Source organism: Vanellus vanellus (assembly GCF_965231255.1).
Source record: "Vanellus vanellus genome assembly, chromosome: 1".
NCBI classification, from domain to species: domain Eukaryota; kingdom Metazoa; phylum Chordata; class Aves; order Charadriiformes; family Charadriidae; genus Vanellus; species Vanellus vanellus.
The window spans coordinates 188,492,517-188,513,010 of NC_138905.1; the positions used below are offsets into that span (position 1 = coordinate 188,492,517).

The 20,494-nt window shown below is 38.4% G+C and overlaps 1 protein-coding gene across 1 annotated transcript in view; it reads left to right on the forward strand.

Annotated features, from left to right (window-relative positions):
* The window catches only part of AKAP11 (A-kinase anchoring protein 11), a 44,710-nt gene that overhangs the window by 21,462 nt on the left and 2,754 nt on the right, over positions 1-20,494 (forward strand). Inside the window, exons 7-11 of the mRNA XM_082488672.1 lie at positions 333-4,995; positions 7,522-7,677; positions 12,287-12,370; positions 13,146-13,192; positions 18,189-18,349. Of these exons, the coding sequence (XP_082344798.1) occupies positions 333-4,995; positions 7,522-7,677; positions 12,287-12,370; positions 13,146-13,192; positions 18,189-18,349 (5,111 nt within the window). The remainder of the gene's footprint in view (positions 1-332; positions 4,996-7,521; positions 7,678-12,286; positions 12,371-13,145; positions 13,193-18,188; positions 18,350-20,494) is intronic.

Here is a 20,494-nt window from a genome sequence, read left to right on the forward strand (position 1 = left end):
CAAAGGGGTATTATGCAATTGAAAATTTAATTTTTTTCCTGTTCTTTTCACAACACTTTATCAACTCATAAACCAAAGATACTAATCTTGGTGTCAGATGCAGATCAAATAGAATCTTGTTTTACTTGGTGTGCTAAAAAATTCATTAATTTGTCAGCAATTAGATTAGTATAATAGGATTTGAAAAAAATGAAAGATTGTTTTAATCATGAAAGATCAGCTAGCACTTTGCAACACTAACAAGCCCAGCAGTTTCCATCAAAATCTGTTCCCAGTTTTCTGTAGTTTGGTGCAATCTTTTTTTTTATTATTATTTTTTTCTTTCTTTTCAGGTGCATGCAGCTTTACTTCTCGAAACCATCGAGATGCTGCTTCACAGACTATCCCTGCTCAATGTTTAGAAGCTGTTGACTCAAAGATCCTTGTGGGTTCTGCACGTCGAAAGTCATCTGCTAGATCTTCTACTTTGATTGATATTTTGGGACTTAAAGAACTGTCCTCAGTAAAAAATTCAGTTACAACCTCAATTTCTGATCCTTGGATACAAAGGAGTTTCTATAAGCCATATAATCCTTCTGATCAAGGTGTTAATTTTTTACGTAAAACATTGTTTTCTTCCTCTCCAGCTGAATCCTCTGAGTCAGATTGCTCTAGCCCAAGCCCCATCATCTTCTTAGATGAAGAAGGGTATCAAAAAAGCTTGAAGGCAAAACTTCAGCTGCCAAAAATTCCAGTAGTGAAAGATGGTATAGAGGATTCAGACTCAGAAGTAAGTGAATTTTTTGATAGTTTTGATCAGTTCGATGAGCTGGAACAAGCCTTGGAAAACTCTTGTAAAGTTATTAGGGATCCCATCCTAGGGAATCCCTCCCAGAAAAGGAGGACTGTACATGAACAATTGTCTTCTGCAAGCATTACAATGAATCCTCAGAAATTCAAGTTTGATCGTCCCACTCTCCCAGCCAATGTAAAGAAGCCAACTCCTCGTAAACCAGAATCGCCATATAGCAGCGTCTTTGATGTCCCGGATTCCCCTCGCCCAGTTAAAACATCAGGGGAAGAGAATGGAGGCTTGTTCAGCCCGATTAGATCATCAGCTTTTAGTCCACTAGGGAGCTGTGGTTCTTCTGAATGCTTATGTCGAATTAATCTTGGTGGAGATGGGACAAGTCAAAATCACCATGATGCAGTTTATAATAGTTATTCAGCATATGCTGACAGTGTTTCATTTGAAATACTGGGTTCTGTTTTTAATTCTGAGTCCTCATCAGAACAAGTGTGTGTGGGAAATGATTCGAAACACAAAGGGATTGCTTTAAAAGAGAAGAAAGGTCAAGCTGCAGATCTCAAAATAAAAACTAGTAAGGAGCCAGATAAACAAGCTAAGTCTAAACATAAGTCATTAATGATTAGAGATAGCATTCAAAAATTTGCAACTGAATTAGTTGAAAAAAGTTTTGGCAGTGCATTTAAAGACCTGCAAAAAGGCGTTTCTTCATGCACCAGTGCACTTTGTCATTTGGCTGCTAGGTTGACTTCTTCAGTCTTTCAAATGGCTTTTTATGAGATTGGAAGACGTAGAGCGATCTCCCTGAAGGAGCGTGCCATTAATGGGATAGCAAACTTTTTGGTGAGTGAAGCTATAACTGGTGCTTTTAAAGAACTGCGGCACGTAAAGAAACAAATATTTACCAACACTGTTGCTCGGTTTGCGGCCGACCTTGCTGAAGAACTTGTGTTTGAAGGAATCATGGAAGTATGCCAGTTTTCATATCCATCGACACCTACAGCTGCACAGCCTTCATCATTTGATTATGAAGACAAAGTGGTAAGATCCTACGCCAGAGATTTGTCTGAATCTGTCATTCAGGAGGCTTTTATTGAACTATCTCAGGTTGATGTGACCTTCACAACACAAGCAGCCATTAGTGTTTCCATGGACAACATTAAATACGTGAGTGCAGAAAGTATGTTAGAGTCAACACAGACTTCCACAGTTTTTCATAATTTTAATGATAGGGTAGCGCTGAAGCCAATCCAAGATTCCAAGAAGGAATATACAGTACAGCAAGCTCTGTTTTGCACCTCTGGTGTTGTAAGTTCAATACCTGTGCCCTTAGCTGGGAGAGCTCTTTGTCAACATCAGGTTTCCTCTGAGGCTTGTAAAACAAAAGTATCCACTGCTCCAAATTCTGACGACAACGTGAAAGTATATAAAGACTCCACTCATCCATTTTTCACAAGCAGAAAGAGAGATGAGGAAGTTGCTTCTTTCAGAAATATATACCTAACTTCAGATCACAGTCAAAGGACTGGAAGTACTTCATCACTCTTACATAACCAAAATGATACCAAACAAACAAATAACAGATCGGGAATGAACAATAATTCAGAATTAACGAGTGGCTCGAAAGGCATTAATACTTTTTCTGGAACTATGGTAGATATGATAGTAAATGAAGCTTATGAAGCCATAACCTCTTCTAGAGTAACAAAAGCAGTGGAAGAGTATACAGATTTTTTAACAAGAAAAATAATAGATAAAAAACCTTACGTGCAATGTATTGGTGAAGATTTCCCCAAGAATGTGTTTGCAGATCACTTGGCCAAGTATGTCGTAAAACAATCTGTGGATGAAAGTAAAACTGTGTTATGCAACACTAGTGAGAATTTAGCATGTAATGTGAGCTCACAGACTCCCTCAGATATTGGTAGAAAAGAACAATGTGTGGTAAAGAAGCAAGAGGCTGAGAAACAAAGTAACGTTTCTATAATTGTGGAACAACAACAGATGCCTTTGAATAATCCATGTAAATTTCTTCTTACTCCAACTCATTCCGTTCAGTGTTTTTCAGAATCTAAAGATTGTTGGCAGGAACAAAAAGGACACAGGTTTTCTTCAAAATCACCACCGTCTTGTTCCACTGTGACTTTTGATAGGCACGTTCTAGAGGACTTTACTGACACAGGAAGCTGCTCAATAACATACTTAAACAAGCCGTCAAAAAACCACGATACTCAAAAACCATCATTGGGACCTTTGACTTCCAGGCAGGCTGATTGTTTTCTGCATGCAACTAGCTTTTCTTCAGTGATGCCTGGCAGTGAAGATGCTTTGCAGGTGGAAGATAAATCAAGTCTCAAAGATGGAAATACCTGTGTAATGCCCGATACACCCCCACCAACTCCTTTAGTACCATGTCAAAGTAGTTCTGAAAGAAACCTAAGAAAACTATCTAAGAAACTCAAGGGAGAATTAGCGAAGGAATTTGCACCTGCAACACCACCTTCTACACCGTACAATCCATCCATTGCTGGTTTGTCTGAAACTGAACGTGACTCTTTGGAAAATGAGGAATTTATGCTGAAACTCATGCGGTCGCTTTCTGAAGAAGTGGAAAGTAGTGAAGATGAAGATCATTCCGAAATGCCCGTTGAGAGGGAGGAGTGTTCAGAAAAGACAATTCAGTATGCAGATTGCTTAGCTAGCCATATAATTTCAATAGCAACTGAAATGGCTGCTTCCCATTTAGATGGTAAAACAAACAAAAGAGACACTGATAGACAGGTTCAGTTAGGTATGCAAAACAAAAGATGTGGATATACTGCATTTATAAATATCCCAGAGGAGACGTGCAATTCTTTGTGGAATTATGCAGGTGATATGGCAGAAAAAGTCATCAATGAGGCCAAGAAGATAGTGAAATCAAGGCATTGTAAACTGTTGAGGTTGAAGCGGGTTAACTGTCGGGTGGATTGCCTTTATCTGAGGAAAGGCGATAAAGATCATAGTCCAAAAGAATGGTGCGGTCCCGTGCAGGACCAGTGGTCGGGGGAGAGAGATTCATCTGTACTTCCTGTACCACAAGGTTCAGGCATGACAGGCTTGACTTCCAAATACCCAAGCTGTGAAAGTGTGACTGATGAATATGCAGATCATATTATTCGAGTTTTGAAAAGAGAAGGTGGTAATGCTGAACTGTTAATGGATCAGTATGCTAGCAGACTTGCTTACAGGTCTATCAAATCAGGCTTACAGCAAGCTGCTAGAAAAAACAAATTGAGATACAACAGAAAGACACTGCCTGGGCAAAATGCACATGTAAATGGTAAGCTGGAGCTGATCAAAGCAGTGAATAAAGATGCAGTACAGCAAGTAAAAAGCAGCATTCATCACTGGGAAGACCAAACATACGAAAGGAGTATCGGCACACAGAGGACAGAATGCACAGAGTTGTTACATTTTTCAGAATCCCTTGCTCGCAGTATCACTTGTGATGTCAGGAAGAAATTGAAAATGTCAGGAGCATGTTTGCCAAAGTCTCTGACAGATTCCTGTCTATATAAAAAGACTGAATTTGATGAAGTCACAGGGGATCTTATTAAAACAAGATTTTCTAGGACATTTCTTCCTTTTTCCCCAGATCATAAACTGTATCATAGTACAGGCAGTTTAAATGAAAGTGGCTACAGTGAAGGCATAATTCAAGCTATAGAACAATACGCTAGGAAAGTAGCAGATGATACTTTAGAAATGGGCTTAGAGTCGGCCGTTCTCCATGTGGCTGAAAACAGAAGAAATGGGGATAGGCTCTCACATACTGAGAAACTGTCTCCTTTTTCTGGAACTGTCTGTAGATGCTGCAGTATGAAGGAACATCAGTACTGTACAGAAACTATGTCTCATCATCTACGCACGCAAGAATCCTCCATTCCAGTGAGGCATTTTCTTCATTCTGGATCAGGTGGTGCCTGTCAAAAATCAAGAGTGTTTCAGCTTGATATTCCTAAAATTCATGTTGATGTTGAACAGAAGATAGTGTTTTCTGACAAGGGGGCGACTGTGGCCGTAGAGAAAGCAGAAGGAGAGCTGAGTTACACAAGTCTGACAGTTGACAGTGGTATTGGACAAGATGGAGTCAGTTTTGCTGAAAGCCTTACTACCGAAATCATGACATCAGCTATGACTAATATTGGTCAGGCAGTTAACACAAGGTAATATTAATTTTCTCTTACGTGTTGCGTTCTGTATCAGAAAAAGAGGGATTGTTCATACAAATATGTGCTCAGAAGGATTTTATTTTTTTTTTTTTTAGAAATATACACTTTATGTTCTGCATGTGTTCATTTTATTCCTCTGCTGATGTTTAAATGATTCAGAACTAAAAAAAAAACAAAAAAACCACAACCAAAAAAGACTTTTTTTCACCTGTGTGAGCTTGAAACCAAGCTTTCTATGTATACCAGCATGCATATGTTCCAGTAAATGACTAATAAGTGGAACTTACTATTTCAACTTGAAATGCTGTTATTTTTACCTGCAGTAGAGAATAGTAGACCTTATGTGTTTTGTTGATCTGCGAGCCGTGCCGGAATACAGGTTTGTTCCCTACCTGTATTTCCTCTTCTGTGCTAAAAAATAAAAGTAGTTAATCTTTGCTTTTGTCACTTGAACCAACATCTGGTACTGGCCAAACTAGCCATTGCTTTATAGTATGAAGGCTTTATTTTCATTATAGCTGTGTTGTGACAGTGTCCTTATTACTGGGAGGGGGGAACCTTAAAGAAAAAACAATTTACTAAAGCACACTTTAGCTTATAAAATAGTAATACAGTGGATAAGGAACTGACTTTCAAATTCTTTTCATTTAGCAAGGGCTAATATGCTGCTTCCTTTAATAGACCTACACATAGGAAATATGTGCCACAGTAACTTCGGGGCAAACAGCGACTGTTTCTTAAAAGAGACTGTGCAGTGATAAGAGTGACTTGAAATTCCTCTTCGGGTCCCAGAGCAATCTTTACCACACTGTTTTTTCCAATTTATAGTAATATTTATTTTCCTACTTTTTTTTGTATGTGGGAATTCTTCACAATAGCTAAAGGTTTCTTTTCCTGGTTTCTAGAGGGGCATCATGATGAATAATAAAATTTATTTTTATATGTTTAGTAGCTGAAGGCCACAGTGGGACTGAATTAAATTTTTCAAGGTTTGATATGAAACCCATACATACTAACTTCTGCTCCATAGATATGAATGGAAGTTTTTGTTTTCTGTGGAGTGGTAACTTTTGCAGAAAAATAAAAGTTCTGTTTTAATTTTTATGGCCTTTCAATGAAATCATTCAACTAAAAATTCTAGCAGTGTAAAAGTGCTAGTAAGATGTATATTGTGGCTCTCTGTACAACAGGGCTGAGTCCTTAGTGTAGAACCAAAATCAAAAATAGTAATATGGTGATGTTTTTCTATACCTGCAGTATCAAAGATACTTTTCCTGAATGACTTCTTAAACTATTATTTAAAATTTCTAGTTAGAATGTGACAGCAATAAAATACAGTGTTCAAAGAGATACTGTTTATTATTGTATCTGTGACAGGAGGCAATATTAGGGTTTTAATGTGACAAAATTTATAAGTGTTTCTTACATCATCATCTAACATATGGTATGCAATGCATGTGTTTCTTGAGAAGGTGCCTTGTGTGGTGAAAAGAACTGTTGCTAGTGCTGGTATAATTGTAAATAAAAATGGGGGGAAATCACCTTGCCCAAATGGATTCCAGTTCAAGTAGTTAAACTATTTAAGCAAAGCTACATATTTGTCTGCAAAAAATCGTGCTTGCTGGAGCAAAGTGTTGCCAGTGATGTGGTTAAGGGTGGCTTTCTAAATAGCAAATGTTGGAGTAGCTCCTTGCTGTGGTGGTAGTAGGATGATATTTTTTCTTGAACTTTCTACCACTTCATTTGTATATAAATAATCACAGTTTGCCCCTGAAAGTTAGTTCATAACTGCATGTTCTCATATTGTAATTTTTTTTTTCTACGGAGTTCAAACTTCCTTAAAGTTATCAGACTGGATCTCTTGAAGTGTCTTTTTAAGGCTACCTTCTATTGAGCATACTTGCTTGATTGTTTTTTGGATAAAATTTTAAATTTATTCCCAAGGGAAAAATTCTGTATGAGTCATTTGTTGCCACATTTTCTTGAAGCAGGAAGACAAATCTTTTTCTACAGAAAGACCTTTTTAAAAAATGGAATCCTAACATTCTAAACACCAGTGCGTACTTAAGCCCTTTGCCTACAATAGCAGACCACCTAGCTTGTTTACTGAAAGCAGGGAAGGGAAGTAGCCAAACTGTCCTATGGTGAGCAAGTTTTAAAATGTTAAGTCTTCCGCTTGAAAAGTGTACCTTGATTTACAGTCTGTAAGACGAAAATGCCTTCTTTCTTTTATAGCAAATAATATTCCGAATAAGAGAATTATTTGTGCCACTCCCTCTGTCTTCTAGTGAAAGAATTCCAAGTAGCAATCCCTGACCTAAACCTGTTGATATTTCAAATTCATTTGGTTGCTCAGTTTCTGATGTTGAGAATAAGGTACAAATTAATGGATTCCCCTCTTTTATTTTTTTTTTTCCTCTTGGAGTTTAATGTCGTTGAAATGGTGTTAAATTGCTGTAAATGAACTAACACACATCAGCATGAAATGCAGTGATGTTTTTGTATTAAATTTTTGTTTAGCTCTGCTGGAAGAGAAGGATTTCACTCTGTTGAATCTATTGTTAGCCAGCAGATGAGTCTTAGTATTGGTGATGATAGTACTGGCAGCTGGTCCAATCTAAGTTTTGAAGATGAACATCCTGATGAGAGCAGCAGTTTTCTTCACCTCAGTGACAGGTAACTATAAACATGTTAGTATAGTTAAACAGTTATCTTCATGTCAAATAACTTCCCATCAAGTGATTTTCTCCTGGGATTTGGGGGAGAAGAGCTTGTTTTGTCTTCAATGCACAATGACCCTTTTATTAAAAAAGGCTCTAATATTATGTTTCTGTTTTTTTACAAAATGTTGTTGTCATGTTCATACTATAACTCTGTAAATGTAAGGAGTATGCATTGTCATTGATGTCAGGGAGTCGCATCAAGTAAAACTACATATATAATTTAAGCATTAGCAAAAGATGCAGGCATTTTAAAAATAACCACGATGTATAAATACAACTTGAAAGTATTGTTTATCAGTTTTGCTGTCAAATACTAAAACTTAATGATTAAGAATTTGTTTTATGAAAATTCATCTATTCTCAAAGAATTTGTATGAGGAGCTTTAACAGCAATTTTTGTCTTTCTTGGGAGTTGAATTTATAAGCTGTTCTAAATGATGTTGGTGGAATATTTATGTACTACTAACTGTGAGCTTACAGGTCTGTGATATTGGAACTTACCTGTTCAGGGTAGTAACTTCCACAGAGCTTCTCACTACACTCACTTCCCCTGGCTGATTGATAACTAACAAAGATTAGAATGGGAATTTTAAAAATATGCAACATCTCTGCCTGTTGCCAGGGAAAATTATATTGAGAGTTGTGACCTGAGCTTCTATATAAGGAGTACATGAGGAATGAGTAAACTTTCTGCTGAAGAATAGCAGAAATGGGGAAGAGTTTTTTTTCTTTCTAGTTAGTACTTCCAGCATCACCGAGATTAAAGAAAATATGGGAGACGTTTCCTTATGTAATGTACAAATAGGTTATTTGGTACCAGAGTGAAACTACTCACTTAAATGTCTACAATATTTTTCATGTTTTGCTTAACTAAATATTTTAATCAATCCACTACTATAATTTATCACTCATACAACTGAGTAATTTTGTAAAAGAATACATTGCCTTAGTTATTTTAATAAAACATCACCTGTTGAATGAATGAAAATGAGTTAGACTTACATGATGAAATTCAGAGTATAAGGAATAATATTCAATATATTGGCAGTTACAAATAGTGAATAAAATATAGGTTAGTTGATGCTAGTAAAAAATAAAAGTATAAAAATATTGCTGTACCTGTAGTGCTCATGTTATATTTGTTGTTTGTTTATTATCCTCAAAACAGATTTAAATGAAAAGAAAGTAATTTCTATAGCTTGCAAGATAACCTGTGCTTCATTAGAAGAGTGACCTAAATTAGCATTTTACTCAGAGAAGGGGAGGAGTAATTTGGACAGCAAGGTGTTGGCAGAAGAAACTGGCATGTACCAATTGATCAGCTCGTTTTACAAAGCTAACTATGGATTGGTAACAGCACACGCGTTTCTGTTGCTGAGGTTTAGCAAATAGAGATTCACTAATAACACTGTTTGTGGAACAGTGTTAGCATCTTCTAAGGAAATAAAGAATTGCATGGCAGTGATAAAAATGTATTGCTTTTATTTCTACTTTTTAACATAAACTGTTCTATTAAACAGGGAAATGCCATTCAGTCATAGAGGGGGCATCCATTATGCAGTTATAACAGTTGAAAGTTTGGGGTTTTGTTGTTGTGGTGGTGTTGGCTTTTTCCTTGTAGTTAGGGCCATCTCTTTAAAAAAATATTATGCTGATTATATGTACATCTGAAACGTTTAAAGGTATTATCAGGTAGCATTGCTCCCTGGCAGCTATTTCTTAATGCAGGTGGCTTCTTTGTGTCTAAGAAGCTCGCAGCAGTCTTGCTTGTACCATCTTTGAAGTACTGAAATACTAGATATCATTAGACCAATTTGTTTGTAGTGCTGGTACAAGATAATTAAGTGGCACAGTGCACATTAGGCAAGTTTTACTTGGTGAGGGAGGACCTTTCCCTTCCCCAGTATTTTCCAGGCTGTTTGCAGTGTTCAATGGATACTGGTATCTCCTTTAGCTGACATTTTGGAAATTATTTTCATAATAATAAATATAGAGATTTCATTAATGGTCATTGAAATATTTTGGAACGCGGGATCACAATCCTCAGAAAACCAACACAACAGAACAAACTATAGTGGTTCAGTTCAATTTACCTTGTGTTGCTTTACTTCAGGGGGCAAAAAAAGACATTTTTTTGTAGTAGCTCTGTTGAAATGGTATGTGCCCTCTGCGTCTCAGATCAATATAAAAATTGTACTTAAACTATCTGTAAACAAGGCAGCAAGACAACTTGGAAAGAATTATCAAAGCACAATCCCTGCAGCTCCATTTAAATGGAAATAGAAATGAAAGTTCTCCAGCAGACTTGATAAAGTTAGTTATGCAGGGGAGTGCTTGTATCTTCTGCTTTGTGTGCCTAATGTTAGCAATGTTAATTTACAAGTAAAATAGTCTTAAGCTTTCTCTGTAGTTAATGTATAGGTATAGGCACAGGTATAGATGTAGGCTTTTCCAGGGCATGAATCAGGGCATCCAGGTTAGGTTATAATTCAGAGCAGAAGCTTCTTGCCTTTGACTGTATGTACATAATGCAAAATGTCAAAGCAAATAATCTGAGTTAATAGTTCCCATACGTACAGTATATATAAAAAAGTTGAAAGCTTTTCTTGTAATTCTTCTGCTGGCTCATGTTGAAGAGCTGCATGAAACATCATAGAAGCATTATAATGCCTTTGTCTGTCTATTGCTTGTTCTGTGGTTGCAGGAATTTATTTTCAAGACTGTTAATTTGGCATCTTAAAACAAATGTCACATTACAAAAAAGTTGTAGACATTGCAGGGCCGTTGGAACTCAACGATCTTCAAGGTCCCTTCCAACCTAAACCATTCTGTGATTCTATGATTGCTATGCATTGTAATCATATGGTTAAATTTATGATTATTTCAGACCAAGTTTGAGATGTCCAAAATATAGTAATCTCTTACTTAATCAGAATAGTAGTGTGCGTAAGCTCATTCTGTTTGGTTACAAATACTCTCCTTTAGTTTGAGAAGTGGGGCAGCTTTTACTTCTACTTACACATTTATAACTTTCAGTGAAAGAGGCTGTTCGAGTGCAAAATACTGGTATCAATAGGCTATGTGAAATCTTTTCTATACATGTAATTCAAACCAAATTAAGTACTTCATAAATACTGTGATAGTCGTGCACAGTAGCTTGAGAAGTGTTATTAAGACCAGGTTTGCATTCGCTGTCCAAATCCAGTTGGTTTCTTTGGAAGCTTCTGCTCTTTAATTTTCTTTTTTTTTTTTTTAAATTTTTTTGCATAATGAGAGAAGTCTTTGATTGTGCTTTGCACATGTAGTCTAAATAAGCAACAACATGCTGAATGAAGTCCTGCAACTCTTTAAATTTTTTTCTTTTTTTCCTGCTAGGGTGCGTTCATATTGCAGGTTTGCTAACCTGCTGATACTGTTTTGAAATTAGGATCCAAGCAAGCATACTGGAAAGCAAAGGACACTGATAGGTGGTGCTGTGGCTGGCAGACTCTTGAAAGAGATTAATATCTGTCTCTTTAAATGTTTCTTTCCACCAGTTGTGGTTTTAAATTTTAGTATTTGCCTTGAGTGGAATAAATGGAAAAGAAGAGCTTTAACAGTCACATAGGACTTAAGTGAAGAAGGCATCTTCTTGCAGTGATTGTTCTTTGGAGTTGCTTCATGGCTTGTCATACCATCTACAGTAGACAATCTAGCCTTCTCAAAGACTGCTGGTTATCTTGAAATCCTATTTTGGAAGGCTTCCAGATGTAGTCTGGGGGAAGTATGAAGTTGGGAAACAAGAGATTTAATCATATGAGTAGCTCAGTCTTGTACAAAACCACAGGCTTAACAAACTGCTGGTTATAATGCCTAAAATGTACCAGTGTAAGGACATGCTCAGTTTTCAGTTCTTTGCATTGGCTTGCATGTAGTCATGGAATAAATGCAGTATGTTTAGGAACTATGAGTGAATTTATCTTTTTAGTATTGTTTTCACTGATCTACAACCCCACCTATTTTTTAAAAAAAAAACAGCTTGTAGAACAATATTTGGATTTTTTTTTTTAAAAAAGGGTTTTTTATTTGATCTAAAAATTCCTTCTCATCAGGCTGTTGGAGATCATTACTTGGTTTTTGGAATGAGTTGGAAGGATTTTATTTCTGCAGTTGTCTTCACAATGTATAATTTTATGAACTCTAAGCTAGTCCTTAAGCAAATATTATAGTTGAAATCCATATTACTATGAGTAATCATAATGAAATTGTTGAGCTTGTATAAATAATAAGCAATGTGCTTAGATAAAAGGACAGAATTACTGCTAGCACTGATCTGGAAAATTAATGAGTACAAATTACTTTCACCTGTGTACTGAAACTTACCAGTTTTGCATTATTGTGCACATTGCTGCTATGAATAGTGCTGACAATCATGTTTGTACTCTGTTCCAGCAAACCTGTTTAGGAAGTTTCAATGCTCTTGCATTAAATGTCTTGACAAAACAGCTCTAAGGAAAATGAAGGTTCTAGTTTGAGGTATTGTTCTTTTCTAGTTCAGCTGTGTTCTCTTCTTCTCCTGGCAGTAATGGTAACAGCAGTAGCTGGAGCAGTCTTGGTTTAGAAGGGGATATGTATGAGGAGAATTTATCCTTTCCAACATCAGACAGGTTGGTTGAGTTGAGAAACATAAACGAGATGGGTTCCTCATAATTAATGCATGAAATCATCATTTTGGAAAATAAAAATACGGGGCATTTTTTTATGCTGATACATTATTCACACTCTTCTCACTTAATCACAATATGATTTTTTCATTAATTAATCCATACTGAATGGTTAAATTTCGCTGTGCTAAACTGATGAATGTGTTCTGCTTGCAAAATGAAAGGTCCCTTTTGTGCATGTTCTTGCTTGCAGTTTTACAAGTCTTTAGATTTACTTTTTCATGCAAACTAGAGCTTGCTTCCTACAGGATTTCTGTTTTTTCCTTTAGCTTCTGGAAACTTTCAAAATTGCTTGGTAATTGATTTTTTGTAGAACACTTATGACTTACAGCTTTGAATAACCTGTAGCTGTTCATACTTGTGACATAAGATGGCTCAACCTTTTCACATGAAGCAAAACTAAATAGTTCTCCGTAATTAAAATCAATAAGTTTTCTTCTTATTTTAAAATATCTTCATATTACGGTCTTTTCTTTTTAACACTCTTCTCTTGTTTCTGTCTTCTCCCTTCTTTCCCTAAGAGCAAATCTTGTGAAGTTGATAGTAAATCTGTTTCCAACATGAAATGGTGTGAGAAGCAAAGCTTCTTTTCATGATCACTTCGTAATTTTTTTATGATCTTCCTTTCCTTTAACCTTTATTACAGTCTTAGGATTGGCTACATATATTGTGCATATATTGGATTGTATTAATATTTTTGCTTTATTTTAAAATACAGTGATGGAACAGAAGATAAAGACGAAGACTCCAAGGATGCTGTAGAAGGTAATGTCAATTCCAATGTATAGAACTGTCCTTGACCTGTGCACTCTACATGAATGATTTTTGTTAATTCTTTGCTTCTGTAGTCTGCAAAACAAGGTGACAACTCTATTATCCCTATTCATCATAATGCATATCGGAATATGTTCTTAGATTAATACCCTACATACATCTATTAATGCACTGAAATTTACAGCCTTTGGGAAATGCTGGTCTCTGATGCTCATACATGTACTTAATAACATAAGGTAGAGAACTCTGATCACCTTGTTGAAATCATACATTTATATGCATAGAATAACTTCTTTGTAAAATATTTGATAAGGAGCCATGGCAATGCATCTGCATGGCTATATTCAAGATACTCAAGAAGTTAATCAAATTGGCCATATTAACCTTGGAAGAGGAGTTGTGAAAAACAATGAAAAAAATTGGATTCAATACATCTGCTATAATCTTTCTTTTTAGTGAAATATAAACCAGGGTCTATCCAGAATCTTGTTACAGCTTTCTGGTTCATAGAAGGTCTCTGTTCTGGTTCCAGTCTGATTGAAGTGCCAAAGGTTGTTAACTTAAATGAGAACAGCTTGAATACACAGTGTATGAGGCTAATTTAAAGATGAGCTGATGGTAGAGCAAGTTGTAACAGAGCTTTTCTTTGTGTTGAGTATATTCTGAAGATGAAATAAGTGTTTCAAGAAACCTCTGCTACCTGCTTACAGAGGATGTTCAGCCATGTTGTACATCTTCAAATAGTCTTGATGTAAGCAGAAATGTGTGGTTATTTCTTTTTTTTACTATTTTGTTTTAATGTCCTAGAAAAACATATGGAAATGAACCACATTTCTTAATTCTATTTTTTTTTAAATGAGATCTGACTGTAAAGTTATAAGGAAATAAAACTAAACTAACTTACCAAGTATTTTTTCCTCAGAAAATAATTATAAAGAAAGTATTTTTTGCTCTGTAGGTTTTGTTTAGGTTAGCAACATAGCATTGCTTTCTTTTGGTCTCAACTTCAAAAAGCTCTAGCATCTCAAATGTTCAAATTGCTCAATTAAAATAGTGCTTGATTTTATTTCTTTACACAGTTTTGGTGTCTCCTGGAGTGCAACAGTGTGCATTACACAGTATTAAAGATTTTCTAGTGAATTTTTTCTGGTTTAATTTCCTCACCATCTCGCTATTGTTTTGAAAAGACTCTGTTACTTTCATTGTAGGACCATTTAAATAGTATTATAGCTAGAAAACACTCGTACCTGGTCTTGTACATTTGGAAGTTCTGTTGATGCCATGCCTAGAAATGTCTGGCTTTGTCAAACCTGACTGTGCCTTGTTTACCAAAGAATTTGAAACAAAGGCTTGTTATTACCAAATGTACATCTATTTGTACCAAAATACAAATGCCTTGTTATTACCAAATGTAGATCAGGAGCAGGGGACATTACAGTTGGGGTCTGCTACAGGCCACCCAACCAAGAAGACTGAGTGGATGGAGTTCTCTATAGACAGATAGGAGCAGCATCACGTTCACAGACCCTGGTTCTCATGGCTGACTTCAGCCACCCCGACATCTGTTGGAAGGGTAACACAGCCAGGCTTAGGCAATCCAGGAGGTTCTTGGATTGCATTGAGGACAACTTCCTTCTCCAAGTGGTTGAGGAGCCAACGAGGAGAGGAGCTATCCTGGATCTTGTTCTTACCAACAAGGAGGAGCTGGTAGACAGTGTCAAACTCAAGGGTAGCCTGGGCTGTAGTGACCATGAAATGGTCGAGTTTAAGATCCTCGAGGCAGCGAGGAATGTGCGCAGCAGGCTGACCACCCTGGACTTTGGGAGAGCTGACTTTGGCCTCTTGAAGAATCTGCTTGGTATGGTGCCATGGGTGAAGTGCTAGAGGGAAGAGGAGTCCAAGAAAGTTGGTTAATATTCAAGGACCGCCTCCTGCAAGCTCAGGAGCAATGCGTCCCTACAAAGAGGAAGGCAGGCAGAAAAGCCAGGAGGCCTGCATGGATGAACAAGGAGCTCTTAGACATGACCAAAAGGAAAAAGGAGGCCTATAGGGAGTGGAAACAGGGGTGGATAGCCTGAGAGTTATACAAAGGAATGGTTCGAGCAGCCAGGGATCGGGTTAGACAAGCTAAAGCCCAGATAGAAGTAAATCTGGCCAGGGACAGTAAGACAAACAAAACATCCTTCTTTAAGTATGTCAGCAAGAAAAGAAAGACTAGGGAAAATGTGGGCCCTGTCCAGAAAGAAACACAAGAACTGGTTACCCGGGACAGTGACAGAACTGAGGTACTCAATGACTTTTTTGCCTCAGTCTTCACTGGCAAGGACTGCAGCTGCACTGCCCATGACACAGAATGCAAAGGCGAGGATTGGGAAAGTGGAGAACTGCCCACTGTAGGTGAAGATCAAGTACGAGACCACCTTCAGATTCCTCAGGTGCACAAGTCCATGGGACCCGATGAGATACATCCGCAGGTCCTGAGGGAACTGGCAGATGAGGTCATTAAGCCACTAGCCATCATATTTGAGAAGTTGTGGCGGTCTGGCGAGGTTCCTTCTGACTGGAAAAGGGCAAACATAACCCCTATTTTTAAAAAGGGAAACAAGGAAGACCCAGGGAACAACAGGCCAGTCAGTCTCACCTCTGTGCGTGGGGCAAGATCATAGAGCAGATCCTCCTGGAAACTGCTGAGGCACATAGAAAACAAGGAGGTGATTGGTGACAGAACACATGGCTTCACGAAGGGCAAGTCATGCCTGACAAATTTGGTGGCCTTCTACGAAGGGGTTACATTGGCAGTGGACGAGGGAAGACCAACTGATGTCATCTACTTGTGCAAAGTGTTTGACACTGTCCCACACGATATCCTGGTCTCTAAATTGAAGAGACATGGATTTGATAAAGGGACCACTCGGTGGATAAAGAACTGGCTGGATGGTCGCACTCAATGAGTTGCGGTCAGTGGCTCAATGTCCAAGTGACGAGGGGCATTCCTCAGGGGTCGGTACTGGGGCTTGTACTGTTCAACATCTTTGTCGGTGACATGGACAGTGGGGTTGAGTGCACCCTCAGCAAGTTTGCTGAGGATACTAAGCTGTTTGGCGAGGTAGACATGCTGGAGGGGAGGGATGCCATCCAGAAGGACCTGGACAGGCTGAAGAGGTGGGCCCAAGCCAACCTCATGCAGTTCAACAAGGCCAAGTTCAAGGTCTTACATCTGGGTCGGGGCAATCCCAAGCACAAATACAGGCTCGGTGGGGAATGGCTGGAGAGCAGCCCTGAGGAGAAGGACCTGGGGGTGCTGACTGACAAGAAGCTCAACATGAGCGAGCAATGTGCAATCGCAGCCCAGAAGGCCAACCGTATCCTGGGCTGCATCAAAAGAAGTGTGGCCAGCAGGTCAAAGGAGGTGGTTCTGCCCTTCTACTCCACTCTCGTGAGACCCCACCTTGAGTACTGCATCCAGCTCTGGAGTCCCCAACATAATAAGGACATGGACCTGCTGGAGCGGGTCCAGAGGAGAGCCACGAGGATGATGCGAGGGCTGGAGCACCTCTCCTATGAGGAGAGGCTGAAAGAGCTGGGGCTGTTCAGCCTGGAGAAGAGAAGGCTCCGGGGCCTTATTGCGGCCTTCCAGTACCTAAAGAGAGCCTACAGGAGAGCTGGGGAAGGACTTTTTACTACGGCATGTAGTGATAGGACGAGGGGGAATGGCTTTAATCTGGAAGAGGACAGGTTCAGATTAAACATTTGGAAGAAATTTTTCACTTTGAGGGTGGTAAGGCACTGGAACAGGTTGCCCAGAGGAGTTGTTGAGGCCCCATCCCTGGAGGTGTTCAAGGCCAGGTTGGACGTGGCCTTGGGCAACCTGGTCTAGTGGGGGAGGCATCCCTGCCTATGTCAGGGGGGTTGGAACTCGATGATCTTCAAGGTCCCTTCCAACCTAAACCATTCTATGATTCTATTTTATAAAACTTAAAAATATATCAAAATTTCCCAGTGCTACATTACCACAGTGCTTTCCATCCACTAAGTGTCATAATTTTTGTTATAATTGGGTCTTTGTCCTATAAAGATACTAGATTTTGGGTCTCCTTGACAAATATTCTGTTATCCTCCAAAAGCTTGTTTATGTTGACAGTTCCACTAGTTAATTTTCTCTCTCTTTTTCCTCTGGGGGGAACCGGTTTTGTCTTGCTTAACTTTGTCAGTTAGGAAAGAATACCTTATGTACCTCATTTTTTTTAAGCTTGATTAGAAGAGTAGTGAGATGAGGTAAATTGCACATGAACCTATGGTTTTATTGCAAATATATTCTATGTTTCTAGAGAGTTAAGTCCCGTAGTCTGGAAGTAGAGACTTAAGAACAACTTGGAGAGCACTACACATGTGCTTGGTTGGTTCTGAGAGTGTGACAAAGGGTTACTGTGATAGCTGGATACAGAAATTCAGAATGGAAACAGAAGATTACAATCCTATAGTTTTTCTGTGTTTCTAATGCCACTGATCTTTCAATACTGTGTTAATTTTTGGAACTCATGCTGTAAAGGAAGTGATGAAAAATTTGATAGGCCGCAGTAAAAACAGGAAAAAATCAATCTGATCAGTCTGCCTGCACAGGAAAGAATTCTGAAATACACACTTTAAAAAAATGTAGTAGATGAAGGCGTAGCAAAAAATAGCAGTTGGAAACAAAAATGACTGATGAACAATGAGAGCGCCATTGCTGTTCAAACAGTTTCTGAAAGGCTGTGTTAAATTCTTTTAATACTCAGCTATGTTTGCATACGATTGTAAGTGTGATAAACAGTACTTCCTTATGTGAAAGTACAGAAATGCTTCAGACCAGGATGATTTTTTTTCCTTTCATGTTATCTACATGTACTAAATTGAGGTTCCTAAGATAGTATAGTCTAAACAGTGAACTACAGGGACTTTTTGAAACAATTTGCAGCTATGTATTTGATGCTTTTATTTTTAATGTTAGGTTTGGAGCAAATACGAAAGACTTTAGCAGTAGTGAATATTGATCTGGAACCAAATCTAGTGGACCCTCAGCTCAGAGCAGCACTCCAGTGGCTGGTGGCTTCTGAAACAGAGGTGTCTGATCTTCACTTTCATGACACTGCTACAAGGGAATTTGTCTTTGTAAGTACTTGGGTTTGATGGATAGTGGGGAAGGGGAATGATTTGCTTGATTTCCATTTGCTGTGATACATGAGCTGCTACTGCTTTATTTGCTACTCCATAATAATGAAGTATTTGCTGTTGAAGAAAATCATTATTTAAATCCTGAGAGGTCAAAGTGGAACAGCCTGTTTAGCTTTTGCATGTAGCATAAATAAAACAGTCTTAATCAAAGCTGAGTTAACTTGTTTCACTAGTTGTTTTCATTGTTTTACTCTGAAGAGGGTACAATTGCAACATTTTTATTTTGTGAAAAATGTTTCTTTTCAAGCTTTTTGTACTTAGTATTTAATTGTCAATGAATTGAATCTTTCTGAGAACTTACTTGTGCAAATTAATTTCTAACTTAGTATTTTGATGTTCTGCCTCAGGTTTTTTTGCTAGCAAGTGCCCATTTTCTTATCAGGAAGAAATTTAGGTTCTAATTAAATAATAAATATGCTTTTATTCTGTAAGGAACTGCAACCAAAACTATTAAGAAAGAAGGCTCAGTAAGATTGCTTTGGTTTTAGGTGCCTTTATTTTGGTTTTGTTTTTTGAATTTGGTTTTGATTTTGAATGTAATATGTGACCAAAGAGAAAGTGGAAGTTTAAAGAATTAGGCTTTAGCAATTAGCATCTCTTAGGGAAGGGTCAAAATTTTGGTATGTGTACTGACCTGAGTATTTCCACCACAAACATATAAGAGAAACTTCTTACTCCTATAAAATCATAAAAATTATTCCTTTGTGGCTACACACCGAACTGCACGTGAGAATCTGGAATCTGTTACATTTCACCTATTCTTTTTTTAATCTACCAGGGAATTATTTTAACGTTACCTGGCTACTGAAAAGCTAATTTAACAGATACGTAGGCAATGTCTCTAATGATGTGGTTGATATGAATGATAAATTATCAAAGATTTTGATTTTATGACCTGGTAACACGTGAAAAAGTGTTGTGGTGATGCCATCAGTATGTTTTTGATAATTAAGATCTTGGGAGTAACAACTTAATGCACGCATCAGTATATTAAGGAAGGAAAAGCTTGCTCTCAGTTCCCAAATCTAGTATTGAGTCTTCAACTTGGTGTTTTCCAAAGCTAAAATCATCATTTCAGAAGAAAAAGGGAGTAACCAGGAAGTAGACTCCCCAACTTAGAAGAATGTGGGCACCTATGGTGCTTAGTTATTGTAGACTTGCGTTAAGAGTGTGAAAGATACCTAGAAGTCAGTACAGATCGTACCTGGGCTGAATTTTTCTGAGAGTGGCTTCTCCCTTTCTAGCCCAGAAAAAGAATGCTAATTTTGTTTTTCTTTTGCCTGTGTAACTATGTGGCATATGTATTCAATCTTGAGAGTAGGAAGTCTTGCATTGTTATTTAAAATAACCCAGAAGATTGGGAAATGTTTTTTTGGGCAGGTTGAAACACATCCTCTATGCTCCTTTTCTGGAGGTGGGTACGTTTGATTTAGAGTTATTTCAGAAATATGTTTTGCTGATGACAACAAGCTGTGTGGAGTGGTCAATATGCTGGAGGGGAGGGATGCCATCTAGAGGGGCCTGGACAGGCTTGAGAGGTGGGACCATGCTAACCTCATGAAGTTCAATAGGGCCAAGTGCAAGGTCCTGCAGCTCGGTCAGGTGCAGAGAATTGATTGAGAGCAGCCCTGAGGAGAAAGGACTTGGGGATGGTGGTGGATGAGAAGCTCAACGTGAGCTGGCAATGTGTGCTTGCAGCCCAGAAAGCCAACTGTATCCTGGGCTGCATCAAAAGAAGCGTGGCCAGCAGGGCACGAGGCGATTCTGCCTCTCCTCTACTCCACTCTGGTCAGACCCCATCTGGAGTACTGCATCCAGCTCTGGGCCCCCCCAACATAAGAAGGACCTTTTGGAGTGGGTCCAGAGGAGGCTGGAGCACCTCTCCTATGAAGACAGGCTGAGAGAGTTGGGGTTGTTGAGCCTGGCAAAGAGAAGACTCGGGGGGGAGGGGGACGACGGGGGGGGGGGGGGGGACATGACACACACACGACACCTTATAGCTGCCTTCCAGTACCTGAAGGGGGCCTACAGGAAAGCTGGAGAGGGACTGTCTCTGACTTAGCTGTGATTTGAACCAATGCC